The 22865-nt window shown below is 34.1% G+C and overlaps 6 protein-coding genes across 6 annotated transcripts; 4 read left to right on the forward strand and 2 right to left on the reverse strand.

Moving 5' to 3' along the window:
• The first annotated feature begins 1506 nt into the window (after positions 1-1506).
• LOC103868352 (NAC domain-containing protein 6) lies at positions 1507-2547 on the forward strand. The gene has a single exon (XM_033292590.1). It carries the CDS (start codon positions 1507-1509, stop codon positions 2545-2547), a length of 1041 nt encoding a protein of 346 aa, XP_033148481.1.
• Positions 2548-8025: 5478 nt separating this feature from the next.
• On the forward strand, positions 8026-9017 carry LOC103868402 (uncharacterized protein At4g04775-like). Its single transcript, XM_009146505.2, has 3 exons — positions 8026-8266; positions 8335-8489; positions 8589-9017. The coding sequence occupies exons 1-3, from the start codon at positions 8227-8229 to the stop codon at positions 8865-8867; spliced, it is 474 nt and encodes a 157-aa protein (XP_009144753.2). The 5' UTR covers positions 8026-8226; the 3' UTR covers positions 8868-9017.
• Positions 9018-9384: 367 nt separating this feature from the next.
• LOC103868403 lies at positions 9385-12077 on the reverse strand. Its single transcript, XM_009146506.1, has 5 exons — positions 12073-12077; positions 11874-11958; positions 10959-11818; positions 10538-10877; positions 9385-10446 (listed from the first exon to the last, which is right to left on the reverse strand). The coding sequence occupies exons 1-5, from the start codon at positions 12075-12077 to the stop codon at positions 9385-9387; spliced, it is 2352 nt and encodes a 783-aa protein (XP_009144754.1).
• A 450-nt stretch (positions 12078-12527) lies between these two features.
• LOC103868353 (membrane-associated progesterone-binding protein 4) lies at positions 12528-14773 on the forward strand. Its single transcript, XM_009146464.3, has 8 exons — positions 12528-12772; positions 13050-13126; positions 13224-13295; positions 13416-13453; positions 13699-13742; positions 13941-13987; positions 14092-14266; positions 14348-14773. The coding sequence occupies exons 1-8, from the start codon at positions 12662-12664 to the stop codon at positions 14513-14515; spliced, it is 732 nt and encodes a 243-aa protein (XP_009144712.1). The 5' UTR covers positions 12528-12661; the 3' UTR covers positions 14516-14773.
• Positions 14774-18275: 3502 nt separating this feature from the next.
• LOC103868354 (60S ribosomal protein L27-3) lies at positions 18276-18915 on the forward strand. The gene has a single exon (XM_009146466.3). It carries the CDS (start codon positions 18321-18323, stop codon positions 18726-18728), a length of 408 nt encoding a protein of 135 aa, XP_009144714.1. The 5' UTR covers positions 18276-18320; the 3' UTR covers positions 18729-18915.
• Positions 18726-22499, reverse strand: LOC103868405 (solute carrier family 25 member 47-like). The gene is given in 9 exon segments (XM_033291645.1): positions 18726-19243; positions 19245-19403; positions 19492-19627; positions 19695-19813; positions 19816-20038; positions 20040-20180; positions 20363-20396; positions 20399-20455; positions 20529-22499. Coding segments are annotated over 9 exon segments (1134 nt in total). The 5' UTR covers positions 20713-22499; the 3' UTR covers positions 18726-19162.
• Between the last annotated feature and the right edge of the window lie 366 nt (positions 22500-22865).

The raw sequence follows: 22865 nt of genomic DNA on the forward strand, positions 1-22865 counted from the left end.
GCCTGGAACACATATGTATGGTTCCCTCGGGATGGACCAGGTTCTCTCTCCCATGCATGCGGAGTTCACTGTTTTGCTTAATGCAATGAGACACTCCTTACAGCTAGGGTTTACATCGATGTCCTTTGAATCGGACTGTCTTCAGCTTGTTAAGCTGATCAATGATGAAGAAGATTGGCCAGCGATGGCTTCAGAATGGAATGAATTCATCCATATAGTATCATTTTTTACAGCTTTTTCAATTTCTTTCATTGCTAGAGAGCATAATGTAAGAGCGGATCTCCTTGCAAAAGGAGCTCGCTTGCAAAATTCTATTTTCTCCCATGTAAACTCTGAAATTCCGGGATGGCTAGCTCAAAAAGCTAACCTGTTCCTGCTGAATTAATAAAGCATGGTGTTTGCAAAAAAAAAAAAAAAAAGATTAAGGGTATCAATATAATAAACCATCGTGAATGTTAACGTAAGGGCGCCACATAAGAAAGTGACTTCTCAAATAATATTATAGAGATATAACATATATTTTATAAAAAAATTGATTATATTTAGAAAAAAAATGAAAACCTATTATTCAACAATTAGACAATTTAAATAGAAATTTTATATATTTACAGATTTAAAGTACCTATAAAGATGATACCAATTATTTTTTTCATATATTTAAATAATTATGTATATTTCAATTTCAATATATATATATATATATGTAAAGTGACAATAAAAGATTTTTTTTACCTCTTTTATTGAACTTCTTTTGATCATTTTCTTCTTTGTGGGTTCTTTTGGTAAAAAAAACTATTTTACATTGATTTGAGAGAATTGACCTAATTTTAATTTAGTTCACAACTAATTTTCAGTTACACATATTTGTTTACATGAATTTTGATGAGACTTAAAGTGAATACATTGCAGGTGGGTTTTATGTTTGAAATTATAGTGAAGTATTGATAAAACTTTCCTTACAAAGTTTAATTCCATTTGAAAATTAATAAATAGCTTTTCGCCTATTCTTAGTTTCCAAAACTAACTTTTCTAAAAAAAATAATTAAAACCTTTATTTTAAAGATAATAGTAACTTATAAGGCAACAAACTGCTCAAAAATCCTAACAAAAATAAAAAAATAATGGTAGCTAATTCGCATTAGGGAAGTGATTCTAGATACTAATATCGTATAAAACCATTATAATAAAACAAATCGAGTATATGAAAATATTTTGTGGTTGTGGGGGTGGGTCAATCTATTTGGAAAAGGAAAATAAGATGTTTCGGATAGAGATACTTGACAAGTCGGCTCATCCTTGCTTTATATATAAGTACACTCTCAGTGCTTTCTTTGAAACCAAAAGATAAATTATCATCAAGCTACCAAGGTACGTTAAGACTTTCAGTGCATTAATTCTTGCGCACATCCAGTTGTTTTTGGCGTATGCATTAGTTTGATTCTGTTGAAACCGTGTTTCTAGGGTTTTGTTGTCAAGCATCTTCTAACTGATCCAGAAGGATTTAATATGGCTCATCCAAGGGACTTAAAGTTCTCTCCGATTGACCAGAATTTGGTGGGGTATTATCTACGCAACAGAGTGGATACAGGAAAAGATGGTTTCATCACAGATATCAAACTTTATGAAGACGAGCCGTGGCTTCTTCCGCACGTCAAGAATGATCAATTCAAAGAGAACATGTGGTTTTACTTTGTTCTAAGGACACGTAATTTGGGGAGCAGGCCCAAACGCACGGTTCCCGGTAGAGGAAGCAGTAACGGCGGAACTTGGACGACAAGTGGCGTAAAGAAGGCGATCACTGACCGTAACAACCCCAAGGTTGTGATCGGATACAAAACAGAACTCGCGTACCACAAGAAAGTCAAGGGAAAGCTTAAAGGAGACACCACTGGTTGGTGTATGACGGAGTATTGGCTTGCAAGTGAGAACGATGCTCAGTTCCAAGAAGTAGTCTTGTGTCATCTCCGTGACAATAACAAGATGGTCGTTGACCAGCCACCAGAGAGCAAAAACGGAGACAATGACATCGCCACAGAGCAGCCTCAACAAGGGAACAGCGATGACAACAACAATAGACTCCTTGACTTCACTCATCAACAGCGGCCACTGATTCCTCCTTTTGAAGGACAGGGATTGAGACTTCAAACCATTATGGGATATTCTGATAAGGCCACTCAAGAACAACAACATCCACCGATTTCTCCTCCTCCTCAACGTCAAGATTCCGGAAGCATAAACAACGCACTTGTAATCATGGAAGATGAGTGTGTTAGCCAAGATGAAATATTCAATCTAGCTGACCTGGAAGCCGGCATCACTCATCCACAACAACAACATCGTCAGATGATGGTGGATCCTTATGATGATATATCTTTCTCAAGATTGGCAATGCCGAACAACCTGATTTACCATCATGAAGACTCATGGCATCAAGATACCTCTCCATGGAACAACACCAATCCTCGTGGACTCATATTCAATTCTCATGGATATGAGATCCAAGATCAAACTGTCACCAAGGGACACAATCAAGATTCATATTATTAGCCGACATTTTCTTCTGATGCAACACAAGAGCAAATAAAGTAGTCAAACATAGGAAACATGTATAGTTCGTTTGGTTATGGTTATTATTTCTGGATCTTTTAATGAGAATTTATCTCATCATTAAAAGTTTGTAAATGATCTTTGTGTTTGATTAAACCGATCCAAACACCCTTTTATCGAAATCAAAAATTTCTGGAGCACTCATCTGCTAGTGTGATACCACCGATAACGCCTATGAATACTAAAAAAACTCCACGCATGAGTTTAACATTGGAAAAAGTACGTACAGTTCCTTTGGTTTAATTACGCTCAAGTCACTGCATAGTTCGGTTGCTATATTTGGATTTTAAGTGAGACTTTATCTTTATGTGCTTGATTCTAAAGAAAGCAAGGCCTAAAGAGTTGAAAGATAAAGCTTCGAGGCTGATTAATTTATTTGGTTAAATTGTTGAGTTTGATTTCGGATTAACTTTTAAGAATACTGTTTCTTAAAAAGAAATTTTATTCTTTATCATTTCAGAATTTTATAGTTTTTGGAAAATTAAGTTGGCTGATATGCAATTTAAAAAATCTATTGAATAATTGTTTGTTCATATATTGTTATTGCATAATCATTGTCTTTTCGATATTTTTTTTTTAAAATCTGATATTTAATTGATAGTTATAATTTATTTCATATTCGTTTAAAAATACCAAAAGGCTTTCACTGAGATACTTATTCATTTTCGTAAAACCAACGATACGAAGACTGGAATCCAGATAAGAGAGTATGGATCGATGAACCAAAACCGAAAGATAGGATCCAACCTAAACATGGCCATGAAAGTAGGGAAATCCACAAAGAATCAATATTGTTACTTTCCGTAAGGGGTGGATAGACAAAAGGATAAGAAGGGGAAACAAGAAAGCAAAACGGAGAAGAGGCAAACCCGAATCCCTGAGAAAACTAACGTATTTAGATTTGAAATTTTTTGAAATCAGGCTCAAATTTCCGTAGGAAATTGCTAAGGAATAAAAACGCCTTAGAAACTTCCATAAACTTTAGAGAACTTAGAATCAAGGTATATAGTCTAGCGAACTAAGTGTTAGACGATTTTTCCAATCTCGTTCTATTATTTTTTAGCTGTTCAGGCAGATCTTGTAAGCCGATTTAATCTCTCGCACAACCGAGAAAGGATCTCCATGCATTCAAGCATACCCAGATCGCTTCCCAAAGAAAGGAAAAACTAGAGACAAGAACGTCTTAAAATTGACTCGTTCCTAACAGTTTTCTTAAAATACTATTCCAAATCTGGAGACGACTTAATGACGTAGAATCCTAGGTGGCGCGCCAAGGAGTGATTAAACAACACTTTATATATAAAGATATTATATATTATATATATAGATAGATATCTTTACTTCTCGTCTTATTTTCAACAAGGTCTTATTTATATGGATTTTTAACGTTTAAATCCCTCAACTAAGCTTGTTTTGGGTCAAACTAATTTATTTAATGAATTAAACCATTTGTCTACGGTGTCTGGTATAATTAACATTACTACCGGTAAATCTTTAGTTTAGGGGTTTCTACATTAAATAAACATAGTTGATGGGTTTTACTATTAAAAATAAAATAAAAAACAAAAAAAAATCAAAAAATATCAAAATTTTATAATGTTATCTTAAAATTAGTAACTTAAATTTTTTAAATTAGCATTTTTTAAAAACAAATTGTAAATATATGAGTTTGATGTGTTTTTAACATCTATATTATTAAAGTTGAAGTACACATTGAAATTGTTTGGTAATATGGATAGTAGTTAAAAAATAGTATTGTTTGGAAACATGGATAGCAGTAAGTTATAAAAAAAATAATGGGCTTATGCTACTAAAAAATGAGTTATTCTTGGGTTCACCCCCTAGGGTGAACCTCTAGGTTCACCAACCAATAGGATTTCATTATTTCAAATTCGATATCTTTTAAAAAAGGAAACAAAATATTGTCAAATTTTATTATGTTTTTAAAATAAAAAGATTAAAAAAAATAGTAGTTACAAATTTTTTTTTTAAATATTGTTAACATCGTCAGCAAAACACTAAACCCTAAATCCTAATCCCTAAAACCTAAATCTGAAACCTTAAACCTTTGGATAAACCCTAAACCCTTGGATAAACCCTAAACCCTTGGGTAAACTCTAAACCCTTGGATAAATCATAAATTCTAAATCAAAAACACTAAACACTAAAATCCTAAACCCTTGAGTGTTTTAGTGTTTAGTGTTTTTGATTTAGAGTTTATGATTTATCCAAGGGTCTAGGATTTACCCAAAGGGTTTAGGATTTTAGATTTAGGGTTTAGGGATTAGGATTTAGGGTTTAGTTTTTTCCTGACGACGTCAAATTTTTTTTTTTTGTAACTATTACTATTTTTTATCTTTTTATTTTAAAAACATAATATAACTTGACAATATTTTGTTTCCTTTTATAAAAGATATCAAATTTGAAATAACATAATTTTATTGGTTGGTGAACCTAGAGATTCACCCTAGGGAGTGAACCCAAGAATAAGTCCTAAAAAATTGGAAGTCAATTACATCTATATTATTAAAAAGTTATGGGTCTATGTTACTTGATATATATATTCAAATCAAAATAATAATTTAAAATTGATTTATATCAAAAATTCATTCAAAAATAAATGTACATTCAAAAATAAACATATTTTTCAATAACTATTATAAAAATGTTTTCAATATATATAAGAAAAATACAATACAAAGCCCAATTTCAAACACCAACTTAGATTATGATTTTTATATTTCACATTAAATTTTAAAATATAATTTATTTGATTATTTATATGATTGTACATATACAATATTATTAATTATAAGAAAACTTATTTGATGGTACGTATAAAATACGATTAATTATATGATAACACATATTTTGTAACCTATGATGACACATATAATATATATATATATATATATAATAGTGATTAGGGATGGGCGTTCGGGTTCGTTTTCGGGTATTTTTGGGATTTTGTGTTCATTTCAGATCTTTGAGGATTTGGTTTGGATTTGGATAATCAATTTAAATAGGTTTGGTTTAAATATTTGGATAGAGAATTAATAATTATTTAAGTATTTTTGGAGTTTTGCGTATATTTTAATAATTTAAGATATTTACGTTTGATTATTTGTATATATTTTCAAGCATTTAAGCAAACTTACAAGTATCATATATATTCTTGATGTTTTATATATATAAAATCTAAAAATATTTAATATATATAAGTATATAAATCTATTTTGGATACCCAAAATACTTCGGTTCAGATCGGATTAGATTTCAGTTCTTCAAATACCAAAATTTTGAATAATTCGGATATTTAATCAATTCCGGTTCGGATTTAGTACTATTTATTAGGATTGAGATTGGTTCAATTCTTCGAATTCGAGTTTTTTGCCCAACCCTAAATAGTGACATAAAAATCAAATAGAATCATATTTTTTTTAGAAAAATACACCCGCACGGGCGTGCGGGTCAAAATCCAGTCTATATTATTAAAGTTGAAGTACAAATTGAGATTGTTTGGCAATATGGATAGTAGTTAAAAAAATAGTATTCTTTGGAAACATGGATAACAGTAAGTTAGGAAAAAAAATAATGGGCTTGTGCTACTAAAATATTAGAAGTCCATTAATTTATATTAAAAAATAATGGGTCTATGTTACTTGATATATATATTCAAAACAAAATAATAATTTAAAATTGATTTATATCAAAAGTTCATTCAAATTCATTAGAAAATCAAATTTTGAATGAATAAATATATATATATATATATTCAAATTTGATTTCTACTAACATATTTTCTAATAACTATTATAAAAATGTTTTCAATATATATAAGAAAAATACAATACAAAGCCCAATTTCAAACACCAACTTAAATTATGGTTTTTATATTTCACATTAAATTTTAAAATATAATATATGTGATTATTTATATGATTGTACATATAAAATATTATTAATTATAAGAAAACTTATTTGATGGTACGTATAAAATACGATTAATTATATGATAACACATATTTTGTAACCTATGATGACACATATATGATATATATATATATAAATAATAGTGATTAGGGGTGGGCGTTCGGGTTCGTTTTTGGGTCTTTTTGTGATTTCGTGTTCAGTTCAGATCTTTGAAGATTTGGTTCAGATTTGGATATCCAATTTAAATATTTGGATAGAGAATTAATAATTATTTAAGTATTTTTGGAGTTTTGAATATATTTTAACTATTTAAGATATTTACGTTTGATTATTTGTATATATTTTCAAGTATTTAAGCGAACTTAAAAGTATCATATATATTCTGGTTGTTTTTATATATATTAAATCTAAAAATAATTAATATATATAAGTACATAAATCTATTTTGGATACCCAAAATACTTCGGTTCGGATCGGATAAGATTTCAGTTCTTCAAATACTAAAAGTTTGAATAATTCAGATATTTAATCAATTCCGGTTCGGATTTAGTACTACTTATTCGGATTGGGATCGGTTAATTCTTCGAATTCGAGTTTTTTTCTAAATAGTGACATAAAAATCAAATAGCATCATATTTTTTTTAAAAATACATCCGCACGGGCGTGCGGGTGAAAATCTAGTCAACATTATATATGTCGACTAAAAATGTTAAAACTCAGAAAATATAATAAAAATTATCTAAAGATTTATTATTACATTTTTATTATATAAGATATAATTTTTATTATATTTTTTTATTTTTTACATTTTTAATCTTGTCGTAATTTTATTACAGGTAAATCTTTAGATAATTTTTGTTATATTTTTGGGTTTTTACCTTTTTAATTTATACATATATAATGTTTATTTTAAAACAAATCAGACTCATATATTTATAAAAATGTTTAAAATGCTATTTTGAAAATTAAAATTACTAATGTTTAGATACTGCTATTATTTTTAGGATTTTTTTAGTTTTAATAGTATGTTTACTTAATATAGAAACTCATAAACTAAAGATTTTATCAGTAGTAATGATAATTATGATATGCGAGGATTGAATTCATTAAATAAAATTAGTTTGAGGATTTTTTTTCGTTAAATATTTAGTTTGAAGGTTTTTACTCAAAATGAACTTTCGGGTTTTAACTTTAAAAAATCCTATTTATTTTAATTATTACTTTTTTCCCCGAAACTCGAAATCTCTAGGAAAGTCACACTATTCACACCTTGTACATTTCAGGGGAAAGCGGCCAATTCATACATCAACAGAGGGTCGCGGTCCCGATCAGTACATGCACTCAACACCTGTGCTAAAACATACATTAACTAAATTTAAATTTAAATTTCATACATCAACTTACACTTTTAGGCCAATTCATACTTTGACCGTGTTGCCGTTAGTCAAATTATAACGGTGTCTTATGTGGATATAACGGGTTATTACGTGGATTAAGAGGGTGATTACGTGGATTAAGACTCGAATGGTAAAAGAAAGCGACGGCGTTTTGGGGTATTGAAAACGACGCCGTTTTGTGTTTTCAGAAACTAAAACCCTTTTCTTCGTTGAAGTCGCGACAGAAGGGAAGCATCAAACTTTGAGAAAGACGAGGGAGAAAGACGAGATTGAGAGAAGAGAATCGCTAATGTCTAGCTCATCTAACCTTAATTCTTCGTATGGTACAGGTAAACACAATCAATTTTGTCTTGAATCAAGTTTTGTGTGGATGTTTAATTGAGTTATATCTAAGCAGCAATGAGTGCGAATCTGAGTCGCCGTAGGGTTGAAAAAGAAAGAGGGTTTCCGAGTTTTTGTAAGAAGTGTGGAGAAGCTGCTAAGATTTTCACTTCTAAGACCATCAAAAACCCAGGAAGACTTTTCCATGGTTGTCCTAATGGGAGTGAAGAGGTACAAAATTAGACTTTGTTTGAGTTTCTTGTGTCTTTTCTAAGATAAAGCGAATTGACTTTGTTTGGTTTAACTATAGTGAACGATTTTCTTGTGTAGGATAAGAATCATTTGTTTAAATGGACTGATGAATCTGCTGTAGAAGAAATTGAAGATATGAAGAGCCATTTGGAGCTTCAGTCTCAGAGATGTGAAGATGTAACAAGAAGCTATGACAAAAAAATTGAAGATTTGGGTGATGCTCTAGCTGGATTTGGGAAAGAGATGAAAGAGATGAAAGAGTTGGTTGATGGGTATGAGAAAGATATGAAGAACTTGAAGAAGATGGTTGTTTGTGGAGTTGGAATGATGGTAGTGTATTACTATTTTGCTATGTAGTTGTGTGCAAGATTGGACTGAATGTTCTCAATTTTCGGATAGAAAATTCATCTCGGATTGTTGGTTTTTCTAGGTGTTACGGCTTGTATTATGAACGAGAACCTATTAGGAATTTGTCTTCTGTTATAATATAAGAAGTTTGTTGCAAGATTGTCATAGCATAAGTTTTATCCGAAATTATCATAGATGCTGTTAAGTTTTGAAACAGAAAATTATCATAGCATAAGTTTTATCCGAAATTTTACAAAGGAGATTAATAAGTTTAGAAAAGAGATGACTTAACAGCATCTTAAGTCACAACTAAACAAACCGACAACATCTAAAACACCAAAAACCAACATTCTCGTCACTAAGCCGCTTCCTACTTGAAAACATACCAATTTCACCAAAAACCATCATCAAACTCATCTTTCTTCAAAATACATGAGAACCTGAATAAGAAGCAAAATATGTGTTGTTACAAGAGGCTGACAACTTCAATGATTAGTGAAATCTAATTAGGAAAGCAAACCTGAAGTTAGTCATTCAAGTTGGATGTTTGCGTTGGCTGACTTGGTCCCGGAGCATCACGTTGATCGAATGACATTGACTCTCCTTGTGAGGACTGTTTCTTCTTCCTTGGATAAATCTTTCTTGGCTTGTTAGGGACTCCAGCATGCTTACAATGTAGAGAGTTATGCCCAGCCATACCACATCGATAACAATGAATCACCTTCAAGTGTCTAGACACTTTCTTGCCTTTAGTAGGCGACTCATGAATCGACTTCATCCTCTTCTTTGGATTCTTCTTCCGTCCTTTCTCAGCAGGTCTTGGTGGTGGCTCAATCTGAGAACCAGGAGTTTCCTTCCAAAACTTCATTCCTTCCACCGGAGTGATTGAATCACTATATTGCTGCTTCCACAAAGTCGTCAAGTAACAATCCGCCACAAAATCTTCGGCATTAAGCTTTTTATCTAAAATCACCTTCAAAGCATGACGACAAGGAATTCCGGTGAGGTCCCATCTTCTGCAGCTACATGTTCGCCTGTCCATATTGACAGTGTGGGAAACGCTATTCTCTTCTACTTCTGAGACACCATTCGGACCAGGTGTCCTTTTCTTACACCATTTCCGTTGTTCCCCCTCTTCAATGATGGTCTTTGCAACCTTTTCGCTATACTTCTTCCTATACTTCAACAATTTCTTCTTCCTCACCTCAATTCTAACCATTGTTTGTCTTCTCATGGTCTCAAGCATTTCCACTAAAGGCAGAGAACGAGCTTTCTTCAGACCGCTATTGTATGACTCTGAAAAATTGTTGAGTCCATCTTCGCAAGTAGAAATGGGGCTGAAGAATGCCCGAGTGCAGGTTCTAGGATCTCTCGCCATCAAGTCATCATATATCTGAGAGTCGAATGCTTTAAGCTCTTTAAGTGCCGCTTTATAATCACCTTCGTTGAAGCTATTTGCCACTGCCCAAAACAGTTTTTTAAACTTAGGCTTGTTGGGATGTAGCTTCTTAACGTTTCCGTATACGTGTCTAGCACACATACGATGCTCTATGTAAGGAAGCTCTTCTTCAACAGCCTTTATAAGCCCCTGTAAATAAAAAAAAACAGTAAGAAAATATTTAAAATTAGTGTATTGTCTGTGTATTCAACAATTCAAACAAAAATATTAAAAAGCTTACCTTTTGTTTGTCAGAGATAAGTGTGAACCCTAGACCATTTTGGAGGTTTAAATCATACTTCACCCTTTCAATGAACCACTTCCAATTGTCGGCGTCCTCAACTTGAACAATGCCCCACGCAACAGGATATATTTGGTTGTTTGCATCTCTTCCCACAGCTGCAAGGAGTTGTCCTTTTGAAGTAGATTTCATAAAGCACCCATCAATTCCAATAATGGGTCGACAATAAGCTCGCCATATTGTCTTCAAAGCCTTAAAACAGACATAGAACTTGTCGAAGATCTCAACACCATCATCTCTAATTGTTGTTACAAGATCACACGAAGATCCCGGGTTCGTCCTGTCAAACAAAACGAAGCAAGAAAATTAGAACTAAACTCAACAGTTAAATTGAAACAAAAATGTTAAAAACAAAACGTACTCTAGGATATGCTCTTTATAGTCTTTTATCCTCGCAAACTGTTCATCAAACTCGCTGCTTATCATCTCCAATGCTCTCTTTCGGGCCTTTCTAGCAATATCATGTGTCACTGTCAGGTTGTATCTGTCTTGAATGATATCTTGTATGAACCTTGGCATCAATGCATTGTTGTGCCTAATCTCATTTATGAGAAGCTTAGCAATCACATAGTCAGTCAATAACTTGCAATACCCGTCTTTGGTACAAGAATGCTCTTCTTGATATGACTTCACCATGTACAGATTCACCGCTTTCTCATAAGAACAATAGACTCTCCAAGTACAAGGAACCTCACCCACTACAGCACACTTTGCCTCGGAAATTTCATCTCCCCATCTTGTGTATTTGACATTCCAACCTCCCATTAATGCATATTCTAACACAGCTTCCTTGAACTCGCTTATGCTTTCAAAAACCTGCATAATTTTCAATTCTCCACTTCCTCTTCGCCATCTTTCATATCCATTTCCGATGTCATCTTCTTCATCATCCGAGGCTGGAGGTGTATCTCTATGAGCTTCATTGTACTCTTCCTCATCGACAAACTCGCCAACTATAGCTGCTACACGCTCATCCCGCGGGTCTGGTTCAACATTCTCTCGTGCTTTATTCATTTCTATTTCAGACTCAGCACCATCCTGCGGACCTGATTCACCATTCCCCTGATCTGATTGACCACCCTGCGGACCTGATTCACTCTCTTCAGCCTCATTGTTAACGTCCTCATGCTCAAGATACACTTCCACGGTATCTACCCATTGTGTCGCATGTTTCATAGGGAAACTTGTACCAAACTCGCTGCCCATACATATCAACAATTTCTGCCGAGATTATCCCACCAAATAGACTGTGAGGAGCGGTTTGGAGATAATGAACTTTTCCACCGATATAGCAAAGACCTCCTTCCAAGTTCTCAAACTTCCCATCATAGCTTATAATAAACGTAATATCATTCTCCCCACTGCAACAATTATACAACACATCAGTTAATCATGATTATTTTTTCATTGACACATTTCATCAAACACCTTGTGTGCTCTCGAAATTATTCTTCTTTTTCCTAACAGAAACTTACCTCATTGCAAGTAATCTCTCATACACTTGCTTTCGACTCCTCTAAATCGTCTTCTGTCAGCACTTCTCTCGAAATTCTCTTCTCTCAATCTCGTCTTTCTCAAAGTTTGATGCTTCCCTTCTGTCGCGACTTCAACGAAGAAAAGGGTTTTAGTTTCTGAAAACACAAAACGGCGTCGTTTTCAATACCCCAAAACGCCGTCGCTTTCTTTTACCATTCGAGTCTTAATCCACGTAATCACCCTCTTAATCCACGTAATAACCCGTTATATCCACATAAGACACCGTTATAATTTGACTAACGGCAACACGGTCAAAGTATGAATTGGCCTAAAAGTGTAAGTTGATGTATGAAATTTAAATTTAAATTTAGTTAATGTATGTTTTAGCACAGGTGTTGAGTGCATGTACTGATCGGGACCGCGACCCTCTGTTGATGTATGAATTGGCCGCTTTCCCTACATTTCAGCTATTGCGGTTTAGGACGGATAACTTTTTGTCCTTGATGTTAAGCCCTCACATCCTATAAGTGCTTCGCTGCGTCTTGGTGACTTTTCGCATACAAAACGCAGATCGGATCCAAAACGATAATGTCGTTGAGGAGAATCTTGCTATCTCCGTTCGTAGGTGTCAGCTTGATCGTCGTTCTCTTGGCTCTCTACTTCAGATCTTCCTTCAAGTCTCCTCCACAACACAACCAAGTACTCTCTCTCTCTCTCTCACCTTTCTTCTCTCTACTGCTCTGCACACTCAAAATCTTGTATAAAAAGTCCTTTAACGTCTGCTACTTTTGTTACCTCCACTTGCGTACTAATTAGACAAAAGTCCTTTAAACTAATGAAGTTTGTCTCTGCGTTTGTTATGTGTCTGAGTTTAAGTAACTAAGGGGATGTTATGGTGTGTGATGTCTTGAATTTGAGCTTAAATTTTTGTTGTTGTTGTTGTTGTTGTTGTGTTATTTGCTTCCCAATTGAAAAGAGGTTGTTTTCTGCTGAAGAATTGGCATTGTACAATGGCACTGATGAAACGTTACCTATTCTCTTAGGGATTCTTGGGTAAGTCTTCTTCCTTGTGCAAAGTAACACACGTATGTCTGGCACTTTTGAACAACTTGTGAACTGAGTATATATATTCGTACATATTGGGATACAGATCTGTATATGATGTGACCAAAGGGAAATCTCATTACGGTAGTGGAGGAGGTTACAATCATTTTGCTGGAAGGTTTGTTTTTCTTTTATCAATATATGTGGACTGGAGAGACGCTCTCATATGTTTCCTTGTATATAGTTTTCAATGTTTCTCGCTGATGGGAATCTTTTTTCATGTCATTCTTGTACTCAGAGATGCTTCTCGTGCATTTGTTTCTGGCAACTTTACAGGTACAATTTTTTATTTTCCCGCATTCTTTGGTGTGTTACAAAGATTTTAAGTCTCTAGGAAAAATGATCACTGTGCTTTCTTGATCTACCAAAATTCTTGTGACATTATCTTCATGCATGAACAAGTCATAGTTGTTTGAAGTTTTGTTAGCTATTTTTTTTTGCAGAGGATTTGATTATACACAAAGTACCCGATTATCTGTTGAAACTTCACATTTGTGTGCTATGATTATATTCTTGTGCAGGAGATGGACTTACAGATTCGTTACATGGGTTATCTAGCAGTGAGGTAATGCTTTTCTAGCTTAATCGATCAAAATTATGGGAAATCTCTAGTTTTTGGGTGCCAGATGGGCTTATATCTTCATAGCTATCACTTTCTATGATATGAAATGTTTGTTATTCTACTGATTCGAATTGTGAGCTCAATGAACGCATGTCTGGTACAAATATTAATTATTTGATAAGTATTTACTCTTCTTCGTAGGTGAAGAGCATAGTCGACTGGCGAGGTTTCTACTCCAGGACCTACACGTAAGTTACATGTTTCATTCATCACACGACACGATACAGTGCAGATAATGTTCATGTTGGTTTGGTTCTAACTTGTTAGCTTTTTTATAATTTGTGATACGCAGTCCTGTTGGGAAGCTTGTTGGACGGTACTACGATAGCCAAGGTAATCCTACTAAGCACTTAAAAGGAGCTGAAGCAAAAGCCTCAAGAGGTGCACAACTCATGGAGAAGCAAAAGATTGAAGAAGACAAGCAAAAGAATTGCAACTCACGATGGAGTCAAGATGAAGGTGGAGAGGTATGAATTCTTGTTATCTTCTATCCAGGTGGCATGAAAAAAAAAACAAAAATTATACTAAAGGATAAGCTATTTGTGCAGGTTTGGTGTGATGTTGGGGTGCCAAGATTGGTACAAAGACCATTGGAGATAGCAATAACTGGTTCGATGAGCAAACGTTGCGCTTGCTTTGAGGAAGACCAACTTGATCAGTCTGGTTTGGAGATCTATAAAGACTGTGAACCACTTGCCAAGACTTGCAAAGTCTGAATGTAATCACAAGGCTTGGCTTAACCAGCTTGCAATTGCTATTATATGCGCCTTGAGTATTCTTGTATTATAAATAGCTGAGAAGCCTTTTTGTATGGATGCATCACGTCGTGTAGTTTATGTGTAATTAGTTTAGAACTCTACATGTATTATTTGGTTTGACGCCGTGCTCTTCTGCTATTGCGTCGCCAGATCATGTGTTGTGTGAACGGCACACTGGCTCTTCTTTATTGACAAACGGCAAACTGATATTCCCTCCATAACCCGGCTTTGTTCATTTCTATTAGAACAATCTGACGCAGAGAACATGTCGTATCTGCTTAGGTTTTTGCTTCTTCCTGCTAGCCACGCAAATGTTAGAAGAATAATCTCCCAGATACTCCAGCGGGTTAAATTTCACTGGGAATGTCACAGCATTATGCTTTTCGAAATAAAAAAGGAAAAAAACAGCTGCACATAATGCAGAAGGTTCTGTTCTACATGCTTTGAGATCAAGCCTTCGATTTCAGAATGTAAGTTGGTTTCAGTTACACTTGTTTAAGAATGTTAATGTTTGTCATTATCTAGCATCAGTTTGTTTTCTTTTTATAGATACTCTGTCAAGGAGCTTTAACAGTCTGGAGAAAACTAGGGAATGGTATTAGATGTATAGCTGCTCATTCATGTACATGAATGGTGATCCCATCCGCAAGAACATTGATATGCCATTGTGTGTGTGTGTTCGAGAAAGAGAAAGAAAAAGGATGGAAGTGAGCAGATTGACGTGGATCACAAGGATGCTGAGCTGGCATTGGCTGTTGAGAGTGACAGTTAGAAGTTGTAAAGATTTGGTAAAGGGTTGTTTCTCATATTGAGAGCAAGATTGTATTGGACCTTATCGTTTGTTACAAAGATAGATAATAATACTACTATTATCTATCAAATTGGTGCGTCCTTGAGCGATCTGGATCGAACAATCACGACTAAGAAGTCGACAAAACCATGAAGAAATCACAAAAGGTTCAGGCGGAGGATGAGCCGGTGACGTTGGATACTTTTCCGAAAACATTGAGGGATCACACGGCGGTGCAACACGAGACGAATAACGAGTTTCAGAATTTATGCGATCGTGAAGAAGGATTCGAAAAGTGTGGAGGTTAAGGAGCCAAGTCTGAAACCATATCGATAATAGAGATGGATTAGTGAAGCGTGTTGAACTTCCATCTTTTGCTGGTGATGATGCATATGGTTGGTTCGCCTTAGCGGAGAGATATTTTCTAAGCGGAGGTTATGATGAGCGGAGAGAAACTGGAGACTGTTTCTGTGAGTCTTTCAGGTGATGTTTTGAGCTGGTTCAACAACGAAACACACAAGAGCAATTTTGTGAGTTGGAACAAAGTCAAAGAAAGGTTGTTAGCAAGATTTAGCAGAGAAAAATTATGAGGTCCGAGTCAACCGTTTTTTGCTGAAAAACAAACGGGAAAGATTTCTCAATACATTCATATGTTTGAGGATCTATCGACTCATGTCAGTGGTTTGACTGATAGGAAATTGGAAGGTATATTCATGAATGGGCTGACACCGGAGATGAGAGAAGTGGTGAACATGAGTAAACAGGTAGACCTTCCTGAGATGATTGCTACTGTGTATCAGATGGAAGACAACGCGTTCTATAAGATGGCTTGTCAGGAGAGAAGTCAAGAAGGAAGGGTAGGCATGAGGCGAAAAAAATTCAAACCTGTCGTACAGTCCTGTACGTCATCTGATTGGCAATCAAAACAACAACAAGCTAAGACAACTGGTACTCAGGATAAAGGTGGTGGTAACAGAGTGCAGCGACCACAACTTTGGTTATCAGATAGTTGAATAGTAGAGAAGAAGAGATTGGTACAATGTTTTACTAGTGATGATAAATGGTCTAGGAAACATTGGTGTCCAAACAGATACTTACAAGTGCTGACGGTTGTTAATGGGATTGAAATGGAGATAGTAGATCAATCTTTGATTGAGATTGAAGAAGATACAGAAATTTCGGAGACCACATTGATGGCATTGTCATTGAGTTTGTTTATAGAAATTTCTTAACCAATTACAACAAAAGTTCAAGGCATTATTATGACGAAGTTTACAAAGAAAAGAGACATAGTAAGACCTGGAGTAACTAGATTTGCATCTTTTTTCCTTACTCTGTAAAGTTTTATGGATAAGAAAGAAAACTTAAAGATGATGTTTGCTAGCAATGAATGGGCAGAATATAAATGGACAAAGCATCATAAAGGACTTGCAGCCTATCATACAACTTGGTATATGGAGTTTTGGGATGGTGTAGGAATGTGCTGAAAGTGTTTGCACCCTTGGTTAGAGTACTAAGATTAGTTGATGGAGATCAGAAGCCTACAATGGGGTTTTGCAATGAGAGTTAGAAGAAGCAAAGAAAGAACTATGCAAAGCACTCAACATTCTGGAAAAGAATTACAAATAAATCCTCAATATTGTTGATGAGAAGAGTTATGATTGTCTTGATAGTCCTCTTCATTGGATGGCATATCTCTTGAATCCTTATTATTTTTATAAGGATATGAGTATTCAGTTCCACTGGGATGTCATTACTGCTACTTTCAAGTGTGTTGATGCTTTTTATCCGAATGATCTTGATGCTCAAACATTTGTCATCAACACTGAACTTGTAATGTATGCAAAAAAGAGAGAAATTTTGGGCATCCAACAGCCATTAAAGGATGTTTAAAAAATGATGAAAATTATGATCTAGGTTTGTTTCCTGAGAATTTGTGTATTTTGAATATTTTCTATGTATGATTTTGCTAATCATTCTTTGTAGTTCAATGGTGGAACTTTTATAAAGTTGAAGTCCTAAGTTACAAAAATTAAGAAAGATTTTGTCTCTGACGACTAGCTCTTTGGGATGTAAGCGTAACTAGAGTACTCTCGAAGGGGGCAAGTATTTCAAACTAAATGAATAGTATATTTCATGAGCTTACAAATGTTTATGTGTCTTATTTATTCAGTTTTATGTACGTACATACCAAAAAAAAAGGAATAGACTTGATGCAAAACGGTTGAACAATTTTGTCTATGTTCAATTCAACATGAGATTAATGGTTAAATAAAATAAGCAAAAAGAGAAGAACGTGGACATACTACTTGCAGATTCTGCTACTCATGCTCAAGATTGGATTGTTGAAGAAACTGATGTGGAACTAGGAGATACTTGTGAAACTCTAGGTTCCTCATCTAGAGATGATTTGATAAGAGAGAGAGCCTTAATGAGTCTGATTTTGAGTCTGATGATGAGGAAAAAATTGACATAAAATTTGACATAGATGATGAGTAAATTTTAGAGGAGATACCTAAACAAAGTGATTAAAATCGCTGTTAAAATTATAGGACAAACTTTTTCTTTATTTATAGTTTATGTCTGCACGCTATACTATGTATTATGTAAGTTTGAATTTTTTTTACCTTTTATTTTGTATGGACAAACTTCTTTGCTTATTACTATAAATAACTAAACATATATATATATATAGTATAGTTTGTTAAGAATCCGTCTAGACCGCCAGGCGTTCTAGGCGCTGAGGACTAGCGTCCGCTTAGCGCTTTCTTGAACACCGCTTTCTGTACAAAAGGGAAGGAACGTTGAAAGAAGATATCGTAGATGGCCATACCACCTTAAATGGGTTGACTTTAACGGCCCAATATGAGGCGTTAGTACTGGGCTAGGTTATTTTTAGTTCTCTCAACCTCCACTATTAAAGCTAGAATTCTCACTGAATCCGCCACTTAGCGGCGATAAAGAGAAGAAACAATGGTGAAGTTCTTGAAACAAAACAAGGCCGTGATCCTTCTTCAAGGCCGATACGCCGGAAAGAAAGCTGTGATCATCCGCTCCTTCGACGACGGAAACCGTGAGCGTCCTTACGGACACTGCCTCGTGGCCGGACTCAAGAAGTACCCGAGCAAGGTCATCCGCAAGGACTCGGCCAAGAAGACGGCGAAGAAATCTCGGGTCAAGTGTTTCATCAAGGTGGTTAACTACCAGCATCTGATGCCTACCCGTTACACCCTCGACGTGGATCTCAAGGAAGTCGCTACCCTCGAGGCTCTTTCTTCAAAGGACAAGAAAGTCGCTGCTCTCAAGGAGGCTAAGGCGAAGCTTGAGGAACGTTTTAAGACTGGCAAGAACAGGTGGTTCTTTACCAAGCTCAGGTTCTGAGGACATTTCGTATGGAGTTTTACAGCTTTACTATTTTAGTTTCTAGGGTTCATTTGTTGGACGACGTGGATCCTCTTTTATCTTGCGAAAGACTTTTTGTTGGAATTTCGATTCTATGTTATGATTATCTAATGCAGTTTGATTTACCTCCTCGTTTCCTTTGAATGATCTGCTTATGTTTTATATCTTTAGTAGATCTACCTTGTTCATAATCTCGATAGAAAATGATCATTTTGTTTCTAAAGATCAATTACAACTAGAGATTGATCAAAATTTTGGTTAGAAAAGTCTTTTTTCTGTTAGGGCTGAAGAGAGTACTGATTTTGCAAAAAAAAAAAGTACAACCAATTATTCTGTAGTTATTTAATTGTTCAGGAATGTTGTAAAACAAATTGATGGCTATACTACAAAGTAGCAAAGTTGAAATGTTTGATTCAATTCAAGACAGATTTGCAAACATTGTATGATGTCTGTTGTTTTTCACTTGGAACCAATAAATCGACAGCTAAGTAATATCATCCCAACGATAACAGTGGATGCAACAGAGCTTCGAGCCATCCTTGTCCCAATCCCTCTGAACAAGAGAGTTCTGTCTGTAGGAAGGATACCTGTCCATCTCTCTAATCTCTTTCCTGGTTTATTCCATTTCAGAAACTTCCTCTCTTTTGCTATATACCGTAAAATCAACAGAAACCAAACTAAATGAGTTTTCATATTTCTTGTATGATAACCAACCAAAAAACCATATTCTTTTTTTTTTTACCTTTGGCAATATTACACACTGAGCACGTGTTCTTGCTGTGTCAAAGCTATGAGATGCTGCAGCTGCAATGGCACCAGAAAACCCAGCGGCAATGCTAATAGCTACTGGAGATAAAGGTCCGACTTCTTCTTCAGAACTGAAACTCAACAAAATCATTAAACAATCACTACACTTAAATGATAAAACTAGTGGTTTAAAATTACCTGGGGAGAGGATTCATTCCGACTGCTTTTCAACCGATCATTGCCTCGTGAAGAAACTGCCATGTTCCGAAGAACACTCCTCCGTAAAGATAATCTCTTATAAGACCTGAACGAAGATTTATCTCCATAACGCTCTCACTCCTTCAAGTGATGCAACATCTAGCGGTCTCTTAAAATCCATGGCTGCTGGTGGGTTTCCTGTTCCAGTCATCATCCATGGTACTCTTGCAATGCGGCTGCGGTGTTTATGGTTCAACACGGATAACATACTGACGGTTTGTGTCAACGACTTCATATCGAGATTGTTGTATCGTCTAAGCAGTTTTGTGATCATGGGTGAAACCACTTGCCCGTGATGCAGCAGTCACTTGTTGTCGAACTTTGATCAGCTCGAACGGAGAAGTCATCAATGTTTCTGCCGCACCTCCCACCATCCCCGCCAGAACTGCTTCGCTGACTTGCACATAGTTACCATGTCGACCATCTGGAACAAAAGGAGCCAACTTTGAATGAATAAATTCGAATACTCTTAGCTAGATGCAAAACCTAAGCTTGAATCTAATACCTTTTGAATACTGACTGCTACATAACATAAACTATGAAACAATGGAAATATTCTTTAGTGGATTGCGAGCTAGATGATATTAGACACAAAAGGAGAATCCCCTTTGTAGAAAGCAGTAAGAATCTCATAGACTCCAACCTAGCACCAACACCTGAGATTCTTCCCAGAGTTAGCCATCCAAGACCACTGTACAGACCTGCAATTTAAACAAAAAAAACATCATCTTGCCTGCCTGATGCTACATTCAATGAAAACGAAAGAGTACTGACCTGAATAGCCAGAGACGCGGAAAACTCTGTTCACAACTTGACAAGGGGTTAGCTTCTTACAACCAACCTGAATGATGGTTTTGATGGTGTCTAGAGGGTAAGCGAGACCAGTTCCCAGCGAGACAGAGGCTGATGCCGCGACGGCATGCGTAGCAAACTCATGATTCTCAAGAAGCTTATCCATTTCACGGAAGATCCTCCAGACAAAATACGAAAGAGGTTTATAAAAGTCAACGTCGTCGTCGTCGTCGTCGTCTAAATGTTCGACGAAATGCCTCACCGAAAGTGTACAAAAAATGTTGGTCAAACCTCTGTTGCTGTTTCAGACAAGCAGAACACGTGTCTCTCCCAGAAATTTCTTGGAGATTAAGTAAACATAAACCTCATCTTCAGAGTTCAACCCCAGTGCTAGTGCTGTTAGTAACCAGATCGAAGCCTGAGTGTACGATGTCGAAGACGACGACGATCCATGTCTAACAATATTGATACGAAATCCAACCATTTTTATTAGTATTATTAAAGTATGTTTCAATAATTATGTATGCAAAATAAGCTTAAAATATTTATTTTACATTTATTTAATTTTATTTTATATTAGTAAAAGAAAATAAGTAAGGGTAAAAATATCTGGATCCGAAAAATCGAATTAAACTTGTTTTGAAAATAATACTAAACACATACTAAAAGTAAAACTGATTAAGTACTCAGATGGATCTTAAATTTTAATATCTGGATAACCAGACCCAAACCCGATCCAAACTGAAATATTGTGGATACCGAAAATATCTATATCATAATTATATACTTAAGTATATTAATTATTTTTAATTTTATATCTATTAGATATTCAAAAATATGAAAATATCTAAAAATTATCAAAGTAATCACAAGTAACAAAAAGATATTCAAAATACTGAAAATATCTATTTGTTCTCCATCCAAATATTTAAATAGAACTAATTTTTATGTAAATTTAAGTATTTAGTCTTACATTATTCAGATTTTTATATTTATATTATTTTTATTTTAAGATTTTGAGGATTTAATTATATTTAGATTTTTTAAATAAAATTACATAATAAAATGGATACTCAAACTCAAATCCGAACAGAACCCACAATGATTCCAGCGAAATCCAAACCAAAATTTGTAAATATTCGAATTGGATTTACATTTCTAACTCTAAAAATCTAAAATACGAATAAATCAACTCAATCCGAACGGATATCAGAATGCCTATCCCTCGAAAAGCTATATGGAAAATCTTTTAGTACAACATAAAATAAATAATGTAATCATCTATTTCATTATGCGCATGGCGCGACTAGTCACTATCTAGTTTGTTAATATACGGACTACACATAGCATATCAAATCTACGTCAAATTTCTTAAATCGTGAATTTTTAAATGTTTGATTTTCATACTTGTTTTTATCAATAAAGAAATACAAAATACCATAAAAGCTTATTAGCCCAAGTCTAATGGTTTACTTTATTTTTTCTCTAAATAGAATAAAAAATAGAGTGATAAACAAAAATAAATAAATTACTCTATATATAGAGTAAACTTATTTTTTACTCTATTATAGAGTTAAAAATAGAGTATGTTAAATCAATTTTAATCTAAATTGTATTTTACAGTGAAATATAAAATGAAGTTGGAAATGCCCTTACTACTTAACTAGATTTTTCACCCACACATCCGTGCGGGTAGATTTTCATTTTATAAATATATAACATACACCATCGTAAAACTTTCAAAGATATAATTTACATTTTAGTGTTATATTATGTAAATCTATAATGTTATTGGTTATGTTTCTTATTCGATATTATTAATGTATAATGATTTGTTTTATACATTTTACTTTATTATTAATTGTTATTTTATATTAATATATTTTCGAGTTTGGTAAAATGAATTCATAGTATGAAATAAACAAATTGAGAATCTCCTTCATTTTTTTCTAATTTTTACAGACTGAATACAATATATTTTAAAATTTTATTTAGTTATACTATAGAACTGATATTTTCTTAGCATAATTTATATTTCTATGTTATTTATTTTAGTATATTGTGGGATTTTATAAGTAAATACATTATAATAATACTATATTATTAATTATGAAATCAATCGCTGCATTAATTAAAAAAAAATTATCAAGATTTTGTTAGATTGTTTCCAACATATTTTGTTATAAGTAAAAATAAATTTTAAATTTACAGTTAAAATTTATTTATTAATATCTATATAATTTATAATATTTTTTTCAAAATGTTATATATTAAATAGATTAACTTAAATAATCAAATAGATGTTATTGATGAAATAGA

Source organism: Brassica rapa, chromosome A05 (genome assembly GCF_000309985.2).
Source record: "Brassica rapa cultivar Chiifu-401-42 chromosome A05, CAAS_Brap_v3.01, whole genome shotgun sequence".
Lineage (NCBI taxonomy): Eukaryota > Viridiplantae > Streptophyta > Magnoliopsida > Brassicales > Brassicaceae > Brassica > Brassica rapa.